Below are 24,675 nucleotides of genomic sequence, written 5' to 3'. Positions count from 1 at the left end.
GGTGTAACCGCAAAGTCCTATCTTAAAAAGAGGGCGCACTTTACTATTGCTTCTTACCGAAAAAAATGTGAAGTCTGGCGCTCAACGAACGATGGACCGGTAACGTTTGGGATAATATTTAGTGCTGGAGTTGGTCATAATCCCATTGAACTATAATTATCTCATATTATTGAGATTTTCATGTTGATATTGAGAAAGAGGCTATACAAATGGTATTTTGTGTACTTTTTTTATGAGAGGAGTTTATTAGCCTATAGTATCAATAATCTTCAAATTTGTGTTTTTTAAGGCAGATGACTTTTACTTGGACTCTGCTACACACAACCAAATTAATGGCTGTGTTTGCTGGATCTAATGTTTTTTTTGTATCCTTACCTGTGCACAATCTTCATCGATCAGATCAATATAAGTCGTAGGGGTTAAGGTCAGTGCATATTGGTCTAAAAAAAACTTCAATTGCCGGGAGGTGCTATTTTTGAACTTCTCCTAGACCCCAACACCCTCTTACAACAATCAATTTTTAAAAGGATTTGTTTTATGTGCATGTCGAGAATTGACCTTTGTTTTGTGGGGGGAAACTAAACAAAAAACGAAAATGTTGCATGTCTTACCTAATTAAAAAGTAATATTTTAAGGAACGCTTTCTACTATCAATATCTTTCAAGCGGTGTAAGTTTAATGTAAATCTGTGGACATTGTGTTTACGGTGTTACAAACAATAGAATAATTTATGCACTGGAACATTCAACACATTGATGCATTGTCCGATTGAATTGAACTATCCAGCAAGAAATAACCTCTGGTATTTACAATTATTGGCCCATTACGACGTGAAACACAGCTTATAAAGCCATACATACACTGTGTATAAGGCTTATTATAATGTATAAGGATTCAGATACACATTTTGTCAACCAAAATCTATGTGTTGTAACACTAATAATACCCTCAAAACAATCAATGAAGTAATACATGCCGGCACTATGCATACAATCATAGCAACACTAAACTTTCGTATAGGACTACACCAAGCGTAATAGTTCTGATATTTTCTTTTACAATTAGTTTTGGTTTTTACTCATTATACACCGATGTGTGTTATAGCATTGTTCGGTGAAAAAAAATCACAGGCATATTACTCGGGTGGGATTCGAACCAACGACCCTTGCAACTCTAGAGCAGTGTCTTACCAAACTAGATCATGCACCGAGATTGCCCGGTGGCTAGAGGCAGTTCGAATCATGTTTTGGCAAAGGCTACCACAACGATAATAATAGATGTTAAAAGATTAAATTTGCATCGGGGATGTATAATACTTTAAGTAAAAAGTATTGGAAATCACCAAGAAATCTGTCATGAAAATACTGATAATACGGCAAGTTAAATCAAGGACTCACAGAAAGCGTGTAATAGAGACACGTAAATATTTAGGGACTTCATAAGTGATCTTTCAACAGTCATCTACTTAACAACTTATCAAGGGCTGCTAGCTCTCTCTGATTCTGCAGAAAATTCCATGAAATTCAATAAATCTGTCCAGGTTCTAAACAAAATGTTCGCAATAATGTGTCGCTCTTCGTGTAATATTCATATTATGTAATAATGAAATGTTACGTTAAACAGGTCCAGTTTGAGTGTTATAATTCAGTACTTTTAACCGCATTACGAACACAAAACTGTAAACTATAAAACCACAATTTGCTTTACATAGCTTATTCCACATAATATTTATTATTATTTTATTATTATTATTATTTTATTCGCCATAACAGTACAAAACAAAATACATTGACAACATTATACCCCAAGTTGGGCAAGGGACAACAAAAGCAAATACATACTATGATCCGTAGATCTGTTGCCCCACATCTGGGGTACACAATAAAATTAATATAGATTTAACATAATATATAGTACACAAAGCAATAATAAAAGCAGAAAATTAAAAATCAATAGAAAATGCTAAATATATAATATTAAGAATAAAAAATAAATTAAATTAAAAATAAATAAATAAGTAAAAGTAACAGATGGGGTAAGGATAAACAATAAAGGGAAATAAATAAATAAATAAAACCTAAACTTGTAGATAAATTAAAACGACTTAAAATATTGCACAAGTGATAGGGCTAAAGCTACTATTCAGTAGATTCATGAGGTTGACAGACAGAAAATCTAAGTGATTTGAGAAAGCTGTGGAAGGGCAAGAGCAGTAGTGAATTACGAATGTTTTCTGGCAAACTAGACCAAAGTCTGGGAAAAAGATGAGGAGCAGATAAGTGCAGAGCATCGGTTCTAGCATACAGGTGTTTGAATGTGAGAACATTAGGATATCTATGGTTGACAGAAATGATTTCTGCCACATCGCAGTGAATAAGGTTAAACTTACACTTAATGATAAAATACAAAACAGAAAAATTACGACGAATTGACAGAGACGACCAGTTGAGGGACTTAAGTCTATCGGGGTAGGACATCTCACCCATCCTCTGCCCAAGAATAAACCGAGTAGCACGTTTTTGTACCCGTTTGAGGGCCTGAGTCTGGAGAGATGTATGAGGGAGCCAAGCTGGCATGCCATATTCTAAAATTGGGAGAACTAGGGATTTATAAAGACAGAACTTAGCTGAAACAGAAGAATTGAAAGCAATGGTCTTAATTTAAAAGCTTACGGTTCTATTGTTTTCCATATATAGGTCTATAAGTGTACTTCACATTATGTTTACTTAGTCGTGTTTTCTTTATATACAGCAATGTGCTAAGAAGCTTTCAACCATTAAGTTTGAGTAGTTGATGCATAGATAACACTGCAAGCACTGAAAATATATTTATTTGTTTTGTTCATATCTTCCCTGAGCCGATCTGGATCAGATTGACCCGGAATCTGTGTTAACGCAACCAATAAATGGATCAGGCGCAGAATCCAAATTAAAACCCAATGTTTGACCAGTTTCCGGGTCACCCTGACCAAAAATGGTTTCCTCCTGACCCCGCAGTCCGGATCAGTTCTAACCCAGTTATGACGGCTACAAATAAATGACCACATTAAAGGCAGTGGACACTGTTGGTAATTACTCAAAATAATTATTAGCATAAAATCTTTCTTGGTGACGAGTAAATAATGGGGAGAGGTTGATGGTATAACACATTGTGAAAAACGGCTCCCTCTTAAGTGCCATAGTTTTCGAGATAGAAGTAATTTTCCACGAATTTGATTTCGAGACCTCATATTTAGAACTTGAGGTCTCGAAATAAACCATCCAAACGCACACAACTCCGTGTGACAAGTGTGTTTTTTCTTTCATTATTATTTCGCAAGTTCGATACACCAAGTGAGAACACGGGTCTTTGACAATTACCAATATTGTACATTCCCTTTAAAGCTTAATTTCAAAACACAGATTTTACAACACATTTTTCTCACATTACAACGTTGTTTAAAAAATACACCCGCGTAGCCTAACTATAACGCGAACTGTCCCGAAATAACATGAACCATCACTGAACAATCGCGTGAACCATCTCGTGATTCACCACGTGACCCATACACGATCCATCACGTGATCCATTGCATGAACCCTGCACCACCAGGTGAATCATCATGTGAACCTTTATTAAAAAAAGGTAAGTCAATATCTGAGATACATTGATATTTCCATCCTTCTTTTGGGACGCTTGGTGGCAGTATAGACTTACTAGGTAAAGTCAAATGTTCTTGGTAATGTGCGCATGCTCACAACTACGTAAACATGGAAATTTACCTGGTAAGTCTGCTTCACCTAGTGTTCCAAAGTCTCCCATTATAAGAAATATATAATAAAATGTGACCTTTAATAACAACCTTTACTCGTTCTTTATTATAGCTCGTGGATGATTAATTGGTGTGTTATTTTTGTTATGAGGTTTTCTCCTGAACGAGATCTTATAAGCAGTCCTGCCACTCCACGGAGGCAAATTTTTCACGAATTTGATTTCGAGACCTCAAGTTTGGAATTTTAAGTCTCGAAAACAAGCATCTGAGAGCACACAACTTTCTGTGACGAGTGTTTTTATCTTTCATTATTACCGATTGATTAACCGATTGAGCTCAAATCTCACAGGTTTGTTATTTTATGCATGTGTGGATATACACCAAGTGAAAAGACTGGTCTTTGACAATTACCAATAGTGTCCACTGTCATTAAACGTATGCTTCCCATAGTGTTTGCATTGGTCCTCATTCACAATATTTCATGTCATCGCTTGAAGATTCTGATTGCTAGTAGGAAGAGCAATCAGGGCAAAGTAAATCATCTGATGCTTTGTCTTGACAGAAAAGATGACCTTCCGGACACCTCATCCACCCACCCACAGCAAAAGAAAGCTTAACAAATCGGTCTTGGTTACATTTCTCTCTGGCTATGTCTACTGACTCTTTGATTGTGCGAAGGGCGTCTTCATAACGTGGACATGTACGAATTGGTGTATGGCATTTAGGGCACAGAGCTGGTTGGATCTGCACAAAGCTTGTTCCAGATGGCTGGAAACCTGCAAACATTTCATCAAGAAACCGTGTTTCACAAAGATGTCCACAGTCTTCAAGGTATATGAATGTTTCCTTCGGACGGATGGGTCCCGGAGGATATTTGTCAGCGACATCCTTTTTGTGACAGATACGACAAACAGGTGGACAGGGTTCACCACAAACACCAAGACAGAAATGATTGCAACGAAGTTTTTGGATGCATGGAAGGTTGCAAGAAGTGGTACGTGCTTTGCTCCGATGCTTACATCTGAAACTCTTCGTGGATTTTGGGGGAAATCGCTTTGAAGAATTATTGCAAAGTTTGTGTGGTAAACAGAGCTCATGATCACAGCACATTTCCGAGCACCTATGTCCACAAAGAAGGAGAGTTCCACATTTGTTATTGCAAACTTTATGTGCTCCACCAGGTCCTGCACAGGAACCACATGTACCGGGACAGTTGTGACCACAATGAAGTAAATGACTGCACAGTTCCTGACAACTAGTAATAGCTGCAGAATAAGATGTTTTCCAGCAGGCCAATTTGATTACATGACCGCACGGCAAAACCTTGTCACATTTCTCTCTGCAAGTGATTAGTTTGACATTTCTGCAACAGTTAGTTTCTACTTTGTGACCACAACCAGAAAGGTTCCTTTCCACAAGCGCGTCACACTGTTCTGACTCAAGACACGTCTCACCACATTCATTTGGGCATTTGTGACCACACTTCAGTATCTTCTCACAGGGATTTGAACAATCAACGGACTCTGCTTTCTTGTAGCAAGGAAGATTCATGAAATGCCAGCAGTCAGGTAGCTGCTTGGAAACGGTGACTTGGCATTTCTGTTTTACAAATTCGTTTTCATTCATTTCCTCTTCGTCGTCACTGGATGTACATTCTTCGTTCGGGCACGGCTCCCCACATTTGTTTTCGCATTGATGACCACATGGAAGAATCTTCTCACAGGGCTTTGGGCATACCAGTGATTCAACGCTTTTATAGCATGGACTTTCTATGACGTGACCGCAAGAAGGTATCTTTTTGTTCACAAACTGTTGGCATTTTCTGACATAGAGGTCATCTTGTTCAGATGAACTGTTGCCATCATCATTCCAGTCATAGTAAGTGTCTGTCTTCTTAGGGTTGCTACTTGGACACGTCTCACCACATTCATTTGGGCATTTGTGACCACACTTCAGTATCTTCTCACAGGGATTTGAACAATCAACGGACTCTGCTTTCTTGTAGCAAGGAAGATTCATGAAATGCCAGCAGTCAGGTAGCTGCTTGGAAACGGTGACTTGGCATTTCTGTTTTACAAATTCGTTTTCATTCATTTCCTCTTCGTCGTCACTGGATGTACATTCTTCGTTCGGGCACGGCTCCCCACATTTGTTTTCGCATTGATGACCACATGGAAGAATCTTCTCACAGGGCTTTGGGCATACCAGTGATTCAACGCTTTTATAGCATGGACTTTCTATGACGTGACCGCAAGAAGGTATCTTTTTGTTCACAAACTGTTGGCATTTTCTGACATAGAGGTCATCTTGTTCAGATGAACTGTTGCCATCATCATTCCAGTCATAGTAAGTGTCTGTCTTCTTAGGGTTGCTACTTGGACATGGATCGCCACATCGGTTTGGACATTTGTGACCACACTTCAGTATCTTCTCACATGTATTTGAACATTCAACGGACTCTGCTTTCTTGTAGCACGGAAGATTCATAAAATGCAAACAGTCAGGTAGCTGCTTGTATACGGTGACTTGACAACTCTGTTTTACAAATTCGTTTTCATTTATTCCTCTTCGTCGTCACTGGATGTACATTCTTCGTTCGGGCACGGCTCCCCACATTTGTTTTCGCATTGATGACCACATGGAAGAATCTTCTCACAGGGCTTTGGGCATACCAGTGATTCAACGCTTTTATAGCATGGACTTTCTATGACGTGACCGCAAGAAGGTATCTTTTTGTTCACAAACTGTTGGCATTTTCTGACATAGAGGTCATCTTGTTCAGATGAACTGTTGCCATCATCATTCCAGTCATAGTAAGTGTCTGTCTTCTTAGGGTTGCTACTTGGACATGGATCGCCACATCGGTTTGGACATTTGTGACCACACTTCAGTATCTTCTCACATGTATTTGAACATTCAACGGACTCTGCTTTCTTGTAGCACGGAAGATTCATAAAATGCAAACAGTCAGGTAGCTGCTTGTATACGGTGACTTGACAACTCTGTTTTACAAATTCGTTTTCATTCATTTCCTCTTCGTCGTCACTGGATGTACATTCTTCGTTCGGGCACGGCTCCCCACATTTGTTTTCGCATTGATGACCACATGGAAGAATCTTCTCACAGGGCTTTGGGCATACCAGTGATTCAACGCTTTTATAGCATGGACTTTCTATGACGTGACCGCAAGAAGGTATCTTTTTGTTCACAAACTGTTGGCATTTTCTGACATAGAGGTCATCTTGTTCAGATGAACTGTTGCCATCATCAATCCAGTCACAGTAAGTGTCTGTCTTCTTAGGGTTGCTACTTGGACATGGATCGCCACATCGGTTTGGACATTTGTGACTACACGACAACACTTTGGTACACCTTTCTGCACATACGACCGACTCAACGTCTTTATAACATGGGAGTACAACACTGTGGTGGCAGACACTAAACTTCTTCCTCACAGAGCGTTGACAGGCCTTTGCTGGGGAGTTTCGAGTGCTCTCAGTTTGGGCGTCTTCTCCATCCGTTGGGCAGGGTTCACAACATTTATTGGAACATGGATGCCCACATTGTAACATTTTCTGACATTTCTTCTCACATTGATAGGAGTTGAAATCTTGGTAGCAAGGGAGCCGAGCAGAATGTTCACAAGATGGAAGCTTTCTGTTGACTCTCAGTTTGCATTTGCAGGGGACGCCACATTTATCTTTGCACCGATGACCACATGATAACTCTTTGTTGCAGGTCTCTTTGCAAGTTAATGACGCAATATCAGTATGACATGGCACTGCTACAGTATGATCACACACAATAAGCTTTTTATTTGTGATTTGGGTACACACCATAAACAGTTTGCCGGCAACAATATGACCACGAACTTTTTCGTGAAGCTTTATGTATTCACCATAGGTTGGGTCCACTGTTTCCTTTGGGCACGGTTCGCAACATTTATTAGGACAGGGATGGCCGCAAGGCAATGACCGCTCACACTTCTCTTTGCAAAATGATTTGAAATTAAAATGGATCCTTAAATGCTTCATCATCTTGGCGTCATCTAATCTTTCCTCTGGACATGGCTCGCTGCACTTTTCGGGGCAACGATGGCCACATACCAGCAACTTGTCACATAGATGAGTACAGGGCGTTAAGTCGGGGTTCTTGGCACATTCCATCAGGACGTCATGGCCACACTTTGTAACGTGTTTAGAGACCTTGACAGTACAGTAAGTAGTGCATTTAGCACCACACGCCCCTTTACATGCATGTCCACATGACAGTGTTCTAGGACATGGTTCTGTACAAGTGATTGACTCATACCAACGACATTGAACCTGGATAACATTACCACACTCTGGCATCGATTTAGAAACCTCAACAATACAAGTAGGACACGAATCTCCGCACGCCTTCCTACATGGATGCCCACATGGCAGTGATCTAGGACATGGTTCGGTACAAGTAACTGAATCAAACATCTCACATTCAACCTGAATAACATGACCACACTTTGGCATCAGTTTCTGTACATTTGTCAAACACGATGTGCATTCCTCATAGCATTTCAGCAGACACGTGTGTTCCTTTCTTCTACATAACTTTGAGCAGGGCTCTTGACACTTGTAAACTATATGGTTTTGATCAAAGGGATGGCAGTGTAATTTGCATATGTGATTACATGGAAGCCTGTACCCACATGGCTCGCCACAACCTCCGTCTTGAACCTTCTCCTTGAAATCTCTGGCCGACGCTACCGCTGTTACTACTAAATGGTTTTGACAAACCAATGCAAGCGAGGGGCTAATTTTCTTCTCATCTTTAAGGGTTCTTAGTATGCCACTCCAGATAGTAGACTTTCTCAGGATGTTGGCGTTGCCAATACAGTAGAAACCCATGCGAGCTCTAGACAAGGCAACACAAACACGATTTGAAGTCTTCAGGAACCCGATGGAACCCTCTTCGTTGCTTCGAACCAAAGACAAAAGTATGATGTCATTTTCTTCTCCCTGGAAATTGTCAACCACAGACACCCGAACTCCCTCGAAGGTCCCTTTATCCATAAGTTTCTTGAAGGTGAAGAGTTGACCTAAGTAGGTGGTTAGAATGGTAATCTGTTTGGGCTGATATCCTTGATGTAACAAGTACCTACACAACTCGACAAGGACCTCCGCTTCATGCTGATTGGACTTGGTTTTGTTGTCATCACCCTCATCTTCAAACTGATTGTGATCAATGAAAAACATGTTATGTGCTACTCCTTTCATGTCATCGAAATCCATCACAGACTCATCGTCGTGAAGATTTTTATAAAAATGTTTCTTCATGAGTTTTGAGATTTCAGGACGCATACGATGCTGGTGGTTCAATGTTTGACAAGGCACGCCGTTGTTGATCATCCGTTCAAACAAGGAGGTATCCATATTGAAAACCTTAGCCAGGCGATAGACTGTTGGGTTTGGCTTCAGCTGCTGATGATCTCCAATCAGAATGAGATGCTGACATTTTGCAGTCAGGGCGGTAATGATATGAGCTTCAAGAACTTCAGCAGCCTCTTCCACTATCACAATACGAGGACCAAGAAGCTGCAGAGCCGACTGACATCTGGCCGCACCTGTTGTCGTCATTCCAATCACTCTTGCTTTTGAGAGAACTTCAAATTCTACGCTGTTTTTCATAGCTTGAATTTCCTTTGAAAGGCTGTCATAACTTTTGCGGTAATCCTTCAGCATCTCCTCCTGCTCTTCAATGTACCTCTTAACCCAGAGTCTGTAAAGCCGCCAACGATCGCTGAACGTCAGACTCCATACATTTGTGACTCTAGAAGCTTCTCTATCAGACATCATGTCGTCCTTCTTAAGTTCTTCTTTCGGGGTGGACTCCAAATTTGAACCACAGCGTTTCTTACATTCAGTGCTGTATGCTGCATTTTGTCTCAATACGGAAAGCTCATTTTGCTTTCGCTGTTCTTCGGAAACTCTCGAGTCATCTTCATCATCGATTCGGCGTTCATGTTGTATCCGTGCACTTTCATCCTCTACGTCAATAAATTCATCTTTTTCTTCATTTGAATCTGACATATCGGAGCTATCACTTTCATGATTGATATCAACCACATTTAGCCAGTTCAGAAGGTTTGTTGTTGGATCCTCAGGTCTCTTCTTATTCTTTTGAAAACTTTGTTGATGTTTGTCGCTCATGACATTGTTTAGCTTCTCGACTTGAATTATGATCGTTTTAGCAAAAGCCACTTTTAGAAGTGTACGATGAATTGCTGATTTTATTCCGTGTAAACTCGCTTCGGTTTCTTCAAGTACTTCCCTTTGCTGCATGTTCTTAGGCGGGCGACCTAGATGTCGTTTTAGATAGGACAGATTTCGAGACTCAAGCACTACACTTTTGCTTCGGCTTCCAACACGAACCAGATTCTTCTCATCAAAACGTAGAACTCCCTCCAGAAACTGATCGAGAGCATGGTTTGTGTAGCACACCACAAGAATTGGAGATGCATCTATTGTCGTAGGTATATTGTAAAGGAGTAATTCGATGATCTTGAGACCAATGTAAGTCTTCCCCGTTCCTGGTGGACCTTGGATGATGGCAAACTCCTTCGTCAATGCTGCCTGCACAGCTGCCTTCTGTGACTCGTCAAGATGTAAGGCCTCTGCAGCCGGCCAACTTTGTGGATCTAAAATTGACACACATGCTGCATTTACGAAGGTTTCAGTCAGACCCTCATCTTCAAAGACCTGATCAGTTTCAACAACCAATGGTCGTAGGTCATACACATCAGAGCAGTCTTTGCCCAGATAACTGGGTGTTTTAACATTACATGAAACATTCACAATGTACCTTTCAAAAGGGAAATTGTCGCTTTTCATTCGTTGTAGCCCTAGTAAGACGTGTCGATAGGCTTCAAAATAAGCTGCAGATTCGACCATGACAAAGGTACCTGTAGGCGTGCTACTACACTCGGTAAAAAAACAAACATCAACAAGACCTTTTTCCAAGTCCTTCGTGTTCCGATCTGCCACAGACGCACATAAAATGCTCTTGAAACTGTCCTTAGTGAGACAGACGAATGAACCATATATCAGACGCTTGCTGGTTTGCCAGTTGATACGGTTGAGACCTTTGACATCAAACTCCAGGGTGAACTGACCTCTTTTCCCAATCTTCTGACCTTGAACGGAGACTTTGCGATACACCCGAATGTCTTGATGATGATTGTTTACTTTAGAGAGAAACTCTGAGATACCTTCCCGTAACGGTGCAACAAAGTCCTCCCTCAACAACCTGAACTGCACATCAAGATAATGCTCGACGTCTTGATACCTTCCCTTTAAGATGTTCTTTCGTAAGAATGGCTTTGTTGGTTTCTGAATCTCTAAACTGTCGGGGATGATTGGAATCTCTCTGAAGTTGTTGGGTGGCTGCCGTGCCTTAACGTGTTGTTTTATCTGATGAGACTCGTCCAGTGCATGATAGCATTCTTTCAACTGCTCTACCTTGATCATGTAACTATGACCTTCATGATTGATGTCAGTACAAGATTCTACCACTGCCAGGGAAACAGCCTTCTCGAGAAGAATCAGAACCACGCCCATTTCACCATAAATTTCTGGCTTTTGTTCAAGGAAAACTTGCAGCAATTTCAAAATCATTTTGATACTGTTTTCAAGGGTTTCACTATCTCTTTCTTGATCATCATGCGGCTGTTGTGTGGACAAACCTACTAAGTATCTCGTCAAATGTTTAATGAGAAACCCTTCAGACTCTATCATACTGAATACCATATGAATATCCTGCTTTACTTTTGGATCTACATTTAAATCACAAATACACGAAAAAACACCAAGTATTAACGTCATTACATTATCATTGAATGAGTCTAGATTTAAAAGTGCCAACCATTCGTGTTTTCTGCTCAGAAGCTTGGAGAGAACTTCTTGTGGACTGGCCGTCAGCAGTGTCTTGAGTTCTTCCTCTGACATTGAGGGCGTCTTGGGAGTCTGCTTTACTTGAACTTGACCTGTGTATCTCCCTGATCCCGAACAAACGTCGCTCTGTCCTCGACGCCATTTAGTTTCTTCTACAGGGGTTGGAGGACTGGTTGGGCTCGAGGTTGTTGACCCCCTGAAATTTAAACAGTAAAACATTCTCAGCATTTTGGATTTGTTTTTTGGAGATGTTCTTTGGTTTAAAATGTTCGGCTTTTGAAAAATGCAACCCGTTTACAGTGGCAAAGCAATGAAGGCAATTCGTTCAGTTTGTTGAGTACATACTCTGAAGTAAGGATGAATTTGTTTTTCAATAAACTTTTTTTGTGACATTTTAAAATAGATAGTTTAAATTACTGTGTTAGTTTTTTTTCTTGACCAGTATTGGTTCTTTAACGATTACACTGTCGTTTAATTTTGTGTTGAATAATAAACCTAAAATACATGATTTTATTAAATATCAGTTGATTTTCCAATCATGAAACAACTTATCTTGTGACAAACTTAACTTTGCTTGCATAAAATTCATTTGTTTGACAGAAGAACATTTTAGTGTGCAAAACATATGTATCCTATGTTGCTGTATTCAATTAGTCAAAGGCAAAGTGAACTTCAGTTTTTGAACCGTTTGTTTGTTTTAATCCTATATAACTGTAATTTTACAGAATCAACTTAATTTGCGAGTTTTTATTTAAAAACAAAAATTGTCGACTTTTGTTTATGATATTGTCAAATCCGGAACCATTTATGTCCTTACATGGAGATTATTTGTCAGTTGTTGCATGATGGATTACCTAAAGTGCTTACACTGCCAGCAACTGTTTTGTTAGCAAAAACCAATTCTGTAATGTTCCTTTAAAAATCAAGAGTGACTACCAAACGTAAACCCTCCTCTTAACTATTAACTTACCCATTGCTTCTCGGTTTACCTGGCCGTCTAAAGAAGTCACTACTGATCGTAGAAGTGTCCCTTGGCTGTTCTGTTGTCCCTTCTCCCTGACTCTCTGCTCTCCGTCGCCAGTTTGGTGTTTCCTGACGGTCTATTTGAGTCTTTGAGTCATCTTCTCTCTCTAAGTTGTTTCTCCTCCAAGACGTATTGCTATCCTTGGGCCGAGCACCTCCACTTGCTTCCCTGTTAATATTCCTCCAGGAGCCAGCAGCCGGAGCAGCGCTGTGATTACTTGACCGAGTCCATGTTAAGTTATTCCTGTTCGACTGTCCGCCAACAACACCTCGTGACGCTCCGTCAACCCTCCAGGATCGTTCATGACGTGTTTCTGAACCTGTTGTGCGGAGCAAATGAGGATTGGGTCGGGTACCCGACTGTTGCTCTTCTTGGCCAGTATATTCATCTGAATCTGCGTTGCGATCCATAGCTAGAAAAAAACATTTCGAGTGAAGTCAATAGTTGTACTCTCACCGTTTGTGGACAAAAAGGAAATTCATACTTAACTGTAACTGCTCCTTGGCCGACATTTTATCGGTTTGAGTAGCTTAGGGAAATGACAACATTGAGGCTGATACATTTTATGTAGGCATGGGTATCATCCACTAGGAGCTAATTTGCATTAAAGGGTCTATGTACTTTTGGTAGGACAAAAATCACAATGTCCACAGATTTACACCAAACTTACACAGTTTGAAGATGACGATAGTAGAAAGCTTCACTGAAAATATTACGTGCTGAGGTACTGTAGTTTTTGGGAAATGAGTAAAACGATGTCATGAAAATAATTTTCGTCTCACAGATCATGAGACCAAAACTATTTTAAGCATGTAAAAACGTATTTTCATGACATTGTTTTACTCATTTCTGTTTAATGTAAATCTGTGGACATTTTGAAAAAGTACCCAAATCCTTTAAGACAAATTATACCTTTTTTTTTGAACCTTGTTTTTATCCTTTACAAATGTACATGTACGTGGGAACACTGTTTCAAAAGGTGGTCGTGTTTTTGAGATATCGCTGAAAATCCTGAGCGATTTTTTTTTGTCCGCAGAAGGAATATTCTCTAATAGGAATACACAATCTGAGAAGCGTTCACTGACAGCAACGCTTCCCAGATTCCAAGTTTAGGGAATTAAAACTCATATCACAAAAAACTGATTGCTGTACTCCGACCCCACTAAAAACCCACCCGCTGCACCTTGTGTATGTGTAATATGAAGTTCTGAGTTGATTGCTTTGAACTTTTGACCCCAACCTTTAGAACTCATTGTCGATTTCTCATCGGGGAGTTTACATTAACCCGATAAAGAAAAAATGCAAAAGCTACATTTCACATTTTCTGTGTGCAAATTATGGTTGCAATGTAAAGAAACATTTGATACAGTTATTGTAAATGCGCTATAATATAAGAACTATAATTGCAATAGACAATGTATACCACACAAAAATACAAGGCTTATAATAATGGGCCACAATTATTGATCTAAAATTGGTAATTACTCAAAATTATTATTAGCACATAACTTTACTTAGTAACGAGTAATGGGGAGAGGTTGGAAGTATAAAACATTGTGAGAAACGGCTCCATTTGAAGTGGAGTAGCTTTCGAAAAAGAAGTAAATTTCCACGAATTTGATTTCGAGACCTCAGATTTAGAATTTGAGGTCTCAAAATCAAGCATCTGAAAGCACGCAACTTCGTGTAAAAGGGGTGTTTTTTCTTTCATTATTATCTTCCAACTTTGATGACCGATTGAGCTTGGTAATTTGAAAAATATCAATAGTAGTGTCCAGTGTCTTTTAATGGGAAAGTAAGCGTGTCTACGCACTACCGTAGTTAAAGTACATGTATTTGGTTACCACTTTCCGGGTAAGCCTGACCAGAAATTTGTCAGATCCCTTTAGATCCGTAATCCGGGTTCAATTCTCAACTGGGAGTTTAAAGTATATCAATTTAAGAAACCATGTAATGTCTTGCAGTTAGCATTGTCATCCCAAATTAAGTACGTGAACAAACTCGTTATAACAAAACATTATTTGTGATATGTTCGTTTAATGTTGCCTTCTTAAAGAACGAATTAGTTCATCTCAGTTTAAAGAAACTGGACACTATTGGTACTTTTCAATATCTTCTCACTTGGTGTATCAAAACATAGGCATAAAATAACAAACCTGTGAAAATTTGAGCTCAATTGGTCGTCGAAGTTGCGAGATAAAAATAAAAGAAAAAACACCCATGTCACACGAAGTTATGTACTTTTAGATGGTTGATTTAGAGATCTCAAATTCTAAATCTGAGGTCTCGAAATCAAATTCGTGGAAGTTTACTTCTTTTTCTAAAACTACTCCACTTCAAAGGGAGCCGTTTCTCACAATGTTTTATACTACCAACCTCTCCCGATAACTCGTTACCAAGTAAGGTTTTATGATAATAATTATTTTGAGTAATTACCAATAGTGTCCACTGCCTTGAATTCATAGCAGTGGTAATAGCCTTGGACAAGGCTAGCCTGACCCAGAAATTGGTCAGATCCCTTTAGATCCGTAATCCGGTTTAATTCTTAACTGGGAGTTTAAAGTATATCCAATTTAAAAACCATGTAATGTCTTGCAAGTTAGTTTTATACTATCAACCTCTCCCCATTACTTGCTACCAAGTAAGGTTTTATGCTTATAATTATTTTGAGTAATTATACCAATAGTGTCCACTGCCTCTATTATAAGACTTGGCATTGACTGTATCTTTGGTGGATAAACCAGAGTGCCTTGGAACCTAACCGCTCTGTCGATGGATGGTAATTATGATAATGAGTTTGTATAGTAGATGTTAAATTTGCATCGGGGATAAAGAATATTAATTTTGTTTTTTTTTACCCATACACCTATGTGTGTTAGCACTGTATACTCAGTACTTTGTACTCGGGAGTTTGTATAGCCTACTCTAAAACTAATTATATTAACAAATATCAAGGCAGGTACCATGATTAGATTAGATGTGTATTAAACTAAATGATTCGAATAATTGTACAAGAGCATGTGTATTGAGCGAGTTGCGACATGAAGGGACCAGCAGTTTTTTTGTATTTTGTCACATTGTTTCTGGACGCCATTCCGTCCGTTTTTTTTTTTTTACCAGTTTAGATTTGCTCCTCACAATTTGTGCTTGAAATTCAGAAGTGTACACATATCAAAATTACATTAAAATGGTGAACAAGTGCATTATAAACAAGTTAAAATACCATTTCCGTTTAAAACATTCCGCTCAGGTAGCTGTTTAACTTTGTTTCCTTAACATTACTTCCCCATTGAAAAGCACTACGGCAGTGGTAATTTCGAGTGCAACGATCCAATATGCAGTCCGGTATCATGTTTACGTACATGATACATGAATTCTTGCATACTCATCTTACCTACAAACACCGTGTAATTCGATCTATACTTCCAAGAGTACGGCCTTCGATGTGAAAGTCACAGACTAGGATCAGCCACTAGGATCAACACATTCGATAAGGCAGTTCACTTTTGATTTCTGTCATATATCCACCAGATCAGGGTTACAAAAACAGATTACTCCCCCAGACAAAAAAAACCCCACCCCTATGCCATTAAAGAACCGGTTTTGTATGCCGCTTAATTGACACACAACGTCTGTTATGCAGATCTTGTCGGTTTTACCTTGACCTCAACCTTCAGACACAATTGTTGATTTCTCATCCGCGGGAATTCCCCGATATGTCGCAATGGCTGTGTACTACGGGCGGCCATTGGGGCAAAAAAGGAACTACAAATTTTATATGAAAAAAAATAGCAGACAATATTGCAAAGTTTTTTTATATTTTTTTTTTATCCAGCGCCACTAACATAATTATGTGGATGGAATTATGTTTTAATAGGCAAAAGCCTTGTGAAAAGTTTACAGTATAACAACATTTGTGGTAATATTACTGAGTCTAACATTTTGCCCGCAATTGGGATATAAACACCAAGCTGGCAACAACCAATCTCTCACTTATACAAACAAACATTGGTTGAACGTCTCTGATTATGAATTGCACAAACCAAGAAATTGTGATTTAGTAAGTCAATGGCAAATCAGAATTTAGCTTGATTTAGGTTTTGAACACACAACCTTGTGATCGCAAGTCCTGCAGTCTACTAGAAATCATTACAAATCATAACAATTAACACTAATTGAAGATCTCACTGGTTTTCGTTTAGTTCACTAATCGAAACACGTTAAACTTACCTGACTAAAATGAACTGTTTTCCCCCCGAAAATTTTGCAAATGATTGCGACCACCAAATTTGAATATTATTTCAAAGTTCCCTGTGTGATCATTGAAAGTAGGCCTAGTGTCTGTCCCCTTTAAGCTCTAGGTGGTTGTGTGATTATTCATGAGAGTACAATGAATAAACATTGAATTGAAAAAAGATTGTTGATGTATAAGGCAAGGCTGCGAAATGCAAGTTCTGTATAAATGACTTTCACACCATACAAAACGTGACTCATATTATGTTGTGTATTTCATTGTATTGCGTTTTCCCGAACCTATAGGCTATAGTCCAATAACTGCAATGAGACCAAACAAGTTTTTAAACGTCGGACATTAAAACATGGTACCTATACAAGTTGTTTGTGTTTCTTAAATGTTAGTTGAGGCCAATCTCTCCCTGGAAAATTTTTTGTAGGCCTAAGGAGTGTATGTCTTCCTCCAAACCTCTTCCCCGTCAATTCCCGAGAACGACCAGGTATGCCGTCTTGAAGGGTGGGGGGGGGGTATAGGTAGCCTTAGACTTTAGATGAAGAATTTAATCTAACAACGAAATATTACAATCATGGGCAAATTGTAAGATAGTTATACTCAGATGTAACCATTCGGTAATGTACTACCACAAACAAGTTTTTATTTATTATACTGTGCATGTTTTGAGCACTGTGTTTTCCCCTCTAACACATGCGGATTAGTAGAAAGTAGTTCATCAAAGTCTTTGAAATATATAAGCTTAAAGGTGAGGCTAAACAAATTATTTAATGAAAAGTAAATTATTTAATGAAAAGTAAATTGTCATTAAAATACTATACGTGTGACTTGGAAACAACCTGTCAAAACCAGTACATTATTACTTGGTAAAGAATAGACGCTGTGACCTGTGACCTCACATGTTTACACAAGAGCCACAGACCCTGGACTTCCTGCAGGCATGATTTGTACACAGCTCAATGGAAGAAAACATGAAATCTTATATGTTATGGAGATTGCACTGTTTAAATCTTATCAACTTTTGATATCATGAAAGGGGCACATCTCAAAACTTGTCCAGCTTTTACTTTCAAAACTCTTAGTTATGTGAAATTATGACACAAAATGTCAAATTTCCCAAAGTACCAGTGTAGTACAGTGCCAGCCAGAATACTTCAAGAATGTACAAGGTCACGCTTAATGTAAACAAGGTTCACATGGTCTATAGGCGGATGAATAACTCATTGTGTCAAACGGTGCTCGGGTCCGTCGGTCCGGTGTATGTGTGGGCGTGTTAAAAAGTGAAAAGGTTTTTACTTTTGGCCCTATCATAACTGCTCTGTATGTGGTATCACTATATGCATACTGTAATGAGACTCGCGTTTTATGAACAACTATTTGCTTCATTCGATTCAAGTTGTACAGTTTGAAATAGTTTGATAAGGTTTGCAACCAACCCGACGGCAGCTACAGGTATGTTAACTTCCTTTTGTTTCTTCCCACGTTTTAAATTCAAATACTGATATGTTGTATGGAATAAGTCTTATGTTGTAAATACCAATGATTGCTTTGATGTGAACCAAAAAAAACGTATTGCATTGAAAGTTTTTGAGGACATTTTCAAATGTAAACTGGGGTTGAGTTCTCAAAGAGTTAGGACTAGTCCTAACTTTGGACTAGCTACCAGTTATAAAAACAACTTAAGGCTAATCCTATAATTTAGTACGTCTTGAGAGTAACTCGTCATAACCCAAAAGCCTTGTCTCAACTCTTTGTGAAATTCACTGTTTTATACCGAAAACAAATGTTCCTCAATTACTCGTTCAGTTTCGTTAAGCGACCCTTCTATAAGTGATATCCTCAGACGGGTTCGATTGTCGTTGTCTATATGAACCTTTAGGCAGTTACTTATGGTCCCTTATCTTAAGTTATAAATTATTTTAGTTTAGGGTAGTGTACAATAATTCTGCGTTTTCGAAGTGTAAAAACTAATAATGAACACCAACAAAAATTACAAGTGTGTTTATATTTATTTGGTTGTTGTTGCTTAAAGGCAGTGGACACTATTGGTAGTTACTCAAAATAATTGTTACCATAAAAACTTACTTGGTAACAAGCAATGGATGACTGTTGATAGTATAAAACATTGTGAGAAACGGCTCCCTCTGAAGTAACGTAGTTTCCGAAACCTCAGAATTAGATGTTGAGGTCCCGAAATAAAGCATCTGAAAGCACACAACTTCATGAGACAAGGGCGTTTTTATTTATCTCGTAACTTCGACGACCAATTGAGTTCAAATTTTCACAGGTGTATTATTTTGTGCGTATGAAAAGACTGACCTTTGACAATTACAAAAATATGAAATCAACATTGCAAATGAGGGAGATACGTTTTCCTAATTTCTGAATGCCCCAATGTTAGTACAATTTTTGCACATGTTTAATTTGGAAATATTTGTCTGTTTTCACTAAGCCTTGCTAACGGCAGTCGCATTATTCGCTCCGAAAAGACGCCGCTGTAAACCCACCCGTATATATACCCTGTGCGTGGTGCGTGCGATCACCGTCTCGAAAGCACAATGCCTCGTGCCCATCGTATTAGTGAAGTTCCCAAAACGCCGATTTCTACACGCTCAATCTATTCTCTCTCCTGCGTTATTTTCACACTGAAATCCATTTCTATGGTGTTCCATAGAGGACAGCTTCCGTCGTAGTTGTGAGTTGTCCGTCAGAGTTGTGAGTTGGGGCGTCTGAGTTGTGAATTGGGCCGTCGGATTTGTGAGTTGTGCGTCGTAGTTGTGAGTTGGCCCGTCGGAGTTGTGAGTTGTTCGTCGTAGTTATGAGTTGGGCCGTCGGAGTTGTGAGTTGTGTGCGTCGTAGTTGTGAGTTTGGCCGTCGGAGTTGTGAGTTGTCCGTCGTAGTTGTGAGTTGTCCGTCGTAGTTGTGGGTTGTCCGTCGTAGTTGTGAGTTGTCCGTCGGAGTTGTGGGTTGTCCGTCGTAGTTGTGAGTTGTCCGTCGGAGTTGTGAGTTGGGCCGTCGGAGTTGTGAGTTGTGCGTCGTAGTTGTGAGTTGTCCGTCGGAGTTGTGGGTTGTCCGTCGTAGTTGTGAGTAGAGCCGTCGGAGTTGTGAGTTGGCCGTCGGACTTTTTATTTTTTTTACTAAACTGCAATGGCCAATTGGTGGCGTATGCCTACTTCAGGGTTGTTCTACACATGTGATTGAGTTCCGATTGTGATGAATTATACCTTGCTGAATCCATCGATTCGTCACCGAGAAGGCAAAATCCTTTTGAGCTGTCGCTTTTGCTTGCCTATGCCTACATGAAATGGATGGACCCATGTGTTCGATGCTTTTATTGGGAAATTAGGCCTATGTTTTGTTCGCACAGCACTATGTTGTCAGTTGCAGATCTGATATTTTATATTTACCTACGCCCCTTCGAAATTTTGTTTATGAATTGTAACATATTCTTTAATAACTGCAGGTAGGATGCGGGCCTTATAACGAACTAGCTTTAATAACTGCAGGTAGGATGCGGGCCGTATAAGAATATTAAAACTAATCACGAACAGCATTAAAGTGTTGAATTTGAACGTATATATAGGGCAAGTCAGCACGAACGAACTAGCATTAATCTTTCACTAATTTCTGTTTCGTTCAAGGCACCATGAAAGCGTTATATGTTTTTACATCCCGATAGCAATTTAACATTAAATAAAAATTAAATAACATTTAAAGTGTATGCCTATCATTAAATTAGTCCAAAGATGGTCAAATCATCCTTTATTATTATTTATTATTATTATTATTATTATTTGGCAATTCACAACAAATACAAAAAATTACAAAAATTTATACGAACAGGAAAAAACTCTTTAAAACATTAATTATACAAAAACATACATCTGGATTGAAAAACAGTAACAAGGGGGATACATCAAGATATATAAAAAGGATGGCAGGCAGTAAAAAAGAAAAAAGAAAAAAAAAGTACAACACGACCGAGGACAACAGAAAGACATCAACACTACAGGTTTGCCAGGACTGACAATAGTGCCTGCACTGTCATCAAGAGGTGTGTCAGTCCAACCAAGAGACAAAAGGACAAACAATTTCACTCAACGAACAGGTTAACAAACAAACACCCAAACAAACAAACAAACAAATAAACACAAACACATACTAAAACTTTAGTATTTGAAAGTGTTATGTAAGTTGGATTGACTAGGATGGATGAATAGTGTTTTAATTGGTTAACTTGAAATAATTTATATGTTGTTTGTTGTAAACGGAAATACGAACGCATGAACGCATAGGCCAACGGAACTATGCAAATTTTCCTGATACCCGAGCTGTGACCTGTGTGTATGCTAGCTGTGCTTCCAAATAACAAATAGACATAAATCTGACGATGCCGTGAGTTTGTTTTATTGACTTGTATCCTTGTTGGGTTTATTTGCTGTTTAAACAAAAACAAAAACTATACTTCTTATGGATCCCCGGGATAGATGTCAAATAACTTAACAGAATGTAAAAGAGATGGATTGGTGCGGCACTACTTTGACGCGGGTTATACGTACGATGAGATAGGATGCATTTTGTCCCTTCAACATAACATCAACTGTTGGTAAGTTGAATGATAAGGGTCATCTTTTAAAAAATACGTTATACATTTTATGTTTTAGAATTTTATGATTATTAGGCTTTCATTTGTCAGCCAAACCTAATTATAGCAATGTTTAATGTGCATTTTGTTGATGAAAACTGACACTGAATGGAAATTTTGACACTGATGTGGCAAAACTTATACCACGCTTTGTTCCACATTATTGGAGGGTATCGTTTTACTTTTTAAATAAAAACCTAGCAAGAATCCACGAAGACCTTACATCATCTAGAGTCACAGAAATTCCCCGATTGTGCCATGCATGAAATAACACACTTTTCTTGCTTCCTAGAACAGATCGGACACAGAATCCAAAAATGATAGACCCATTTATTACCCATCATCACACCAATAATGTACAATACAAGATCCTAACTTCTGTCCATAACGATAATATCGTTATAGTTGCTTTTATCAAGGAATCTGTATGTCATATTATGACATACAGATTCCTTGATAAAAGCAACTATAATGCCAGCATGACAAACGGCTACAGTAAATAACGTTATGAACATAATATATAAGGACCAAGTACTCATCAATTTACTAGAAGAGGCAAATTCAGATAAGGGCAAACAACAGAAAGGCATTGAACAGTTTTTAGCGATATTCCTGGATTCAGAAGAGTGTGCTGGAGAATGTACAAAGTGTGCCCAATACAATGATAAATTAATAAGGAGAGCATGAAGACCTCGAAGACCACCTTCAATCTTATATTACCTTTATGTTATTATTATTATTATTTATAGTACCAGAACAATAAGACGGATTACACATAAACTGAATTTGCGCCGCAACAACCCATCTAATCAAACAATAAACATATTTCTGACATCTTTAGAGGTAAGGTTTTTGACTGTTGACATGATAACAGGAAATTGTTTGTTTGTTTTTGCAAATGTATTTGGCATGTAACTATTTATTTGTTTTGTCCAAATTAAAAAGCATAGTACCGCAACATTATTTTCAAGAGTGTCCCCTAACAACTACGACGGCCAACTCACAACTCCGACGGCCCAACTCACAACTACGACGGACAACTCACAACTACGACGGAGAACCCACAACTCCGACGGACAACCCACAACTCCGACGGACAACTCACAACTACGACGGCACAACTCATAACTCAGACGGACAACTCACAACTACGACGGCCAACTCACAACTACGACGGCCAACTCACAACTCCGACGGCCCAACTCACAACTCCGACGGAGAACCCACAACTCCGACGGACAACTCACAACTACGTCGGCACAACTCACAACTCCGACGGCCAACTCACAACTACGACGGCACAACTCACAACTCCGACGGCCAACTCACAACTACGACGGCCAACTCACAACTGCGACGGCCAACTCACAACTCCGACGGCCCAACTCACAACTCCGACGGACAACCCACAACTCCGACGGCCCAACTCACAACTACGACGGCACAACTCACAACTACGACGGAGAACCCACAACTCCGACGGACAACTCACAACTACGACGGCACAACTCATAACTCAGACGGACAACTCACAACTACGACGGCCAACTCACAACTACGACGGCCAACTCACAACTCCGACGGCCCAACTCACAACTCCGACGGAGAACCCACAACTCCGACGGACAACTCACAACTACGTCGGCACAACTCACAACTCCGACGGCCAACTCACAACTACGACGGCACAACTCACAACTCCGACGGCCAACTCACAACTACGACGGCCAACTCACAACTGCGACGGCCAACTCACAACTCCGACGGCCCAACTCACAACTCCGACGGACAACCCACAACTCCGACGGCCCAACTCACAACTACGACGGCACAACTCACAACTACGACGGAGAACCCACAACTCCGACGGACAACCCACAACTCCGACGGACAACTCACAACTACGAAGGCACAACTCATAACTCCGACGGACAACCCACAACTCCGACGGCCAACTCACAACTCCGACGGCCAACTCACAACTACGACGGCACAACCCACAACTCCGACGGCCAACTCACAACTACGACGGACATTAACAACACGACGCCCAACCCAATTAACCCACACGACGCCCAACTAAAAATCACGAAGCCCAACTCAGAAGCAAGACGCCCAACTTCATAGAATACGCCCAACTCACAACGCCCAACTCACATCCACGACAATGAATCCACAACCATGCGCGACGCCCAATTCACAATCACACGACGCCCAACTATAACGCGACGCCCAATTCACAATCACAAAATACCCAAATCACAACCACGGTGCCCAACTAACAATACAACCAGAACGCACAACTCACAACTCCGACGGACAACCCACAACTCCGACGGCCCAACTCACAACTCCGACGGCCTAACTCACAACTACGACGGACAACCCACAACTCCGACGCACAACTCACAACTCCGACGGCCCAACTCACAACTACGACGCACAACTCACAACTCCGACGGCCCAACTCACAACTCCGACGCCCCAACTCACAACTCCGACGGACAACTCACAACTACGACGGACAACCCACAACTCCGACGGCCAACTCACAACTCCGACGGACAACTCACAACTACGACGGCACAACCCACAACTCCGACGGCCAACTCACAACTACGGCGGACATTAACAACACGACGCCCAATTAACCCACACGACGCCCAACTAAAAATCACGAAGCCCAACTCAGAAGCAAGACGCCCAACTTCATAGAATCCGCCAAACTCACAACGCCCAACTCACATCCACGACAATGAATCCACAACCATGCGCGACGCCCAATTCACAATCACAAAATACCCAAATCACAACCACGGTGCCCAACTAACAATACAACCAGAACGCACAACTCACAACTCCGACGGACAACCCACAACTCCGACGGCCCAACTCACAACTCCGACGGCCCAACTCACAACTACGACGGACAGCCCACAACTCCGACGGACAACCCACAACTCCGACGCACAACTCACAACTCCGACGGCCCAACTCACAACTACGACGCACAACTCACAACTCCGACGGCCCAACTCACAACTCCGACGGCCCAACTCACAACTCCGACGGACAACTCAC

The 24,675-nt window shown here is 40.1% G+C and overlaps 2 protein-coding genes across 2 annotated transcripts; both read right to left on the bottom strand.

The window, feature by feature from the left end:
• Positions 1–4,113: 4,113 nt before the first annotated feature.
• Positions 4,114–6,238, bottom strand: LOC117289157 (NFX1-type zinc finger-containing protein 1 homolog). Its single transcript, XM_033770154.1, has one exon. The coding sequence runs from the start codon at positions 6,236–6,238 to the stop codon at positions 4,259–4,261; it is 1,980 nt and encodes a 659-aa protein (XP_033626045.1). The 3' UTR covers positions 4,114–4,258.
• Positions 6,239–6,309: 71 nt separating this feature from the next.
• LOC117289156 (NFX1-type zinc finger-containing protein 1-like) lies at positions 6,310–16,250 on the bottom strand. Its single transcript, XM_033770153.1, has 3 exons — positions 16,098–16,250; positions 12,650–13,115; positions 6,310–11,875 (listed from the first exon to the last, which is right to left on the bottom strand). The coding sequence occupies exons 2-3, from the start codon at positions 13,111–13,113 to the stop codon at positions 6,310–6,312; spliced, it is 6,030 nt and encodes a 2,009-aa protein (XP_033626044.1). The 5' UTR covers positions 13,114–13,115; positions 16,098–16,250.
• Between the last annotated feature and the right edge of the window lie 8,425 nt (positions 16,251–24,675).

The sequence above is a fragment of the Asterias rubens genome, chromosome 4 (genome assembly GCF_902459465.1).
Source record: "Asterias rubens chromosome 4, eAstRub1.3, whole genome shotgun sequence".
Taxonomy (NCBI): Eukaryota; Metazoa; Echinodermata; class Asteroidea; order Forcipulatida; family Asteriidae; genus Asterias; species Asterias rubens.
Note: the sequence above shows the minus strand (reverse complement) of the source record. Positions and strands in the feature narration are given on the sequence as shown.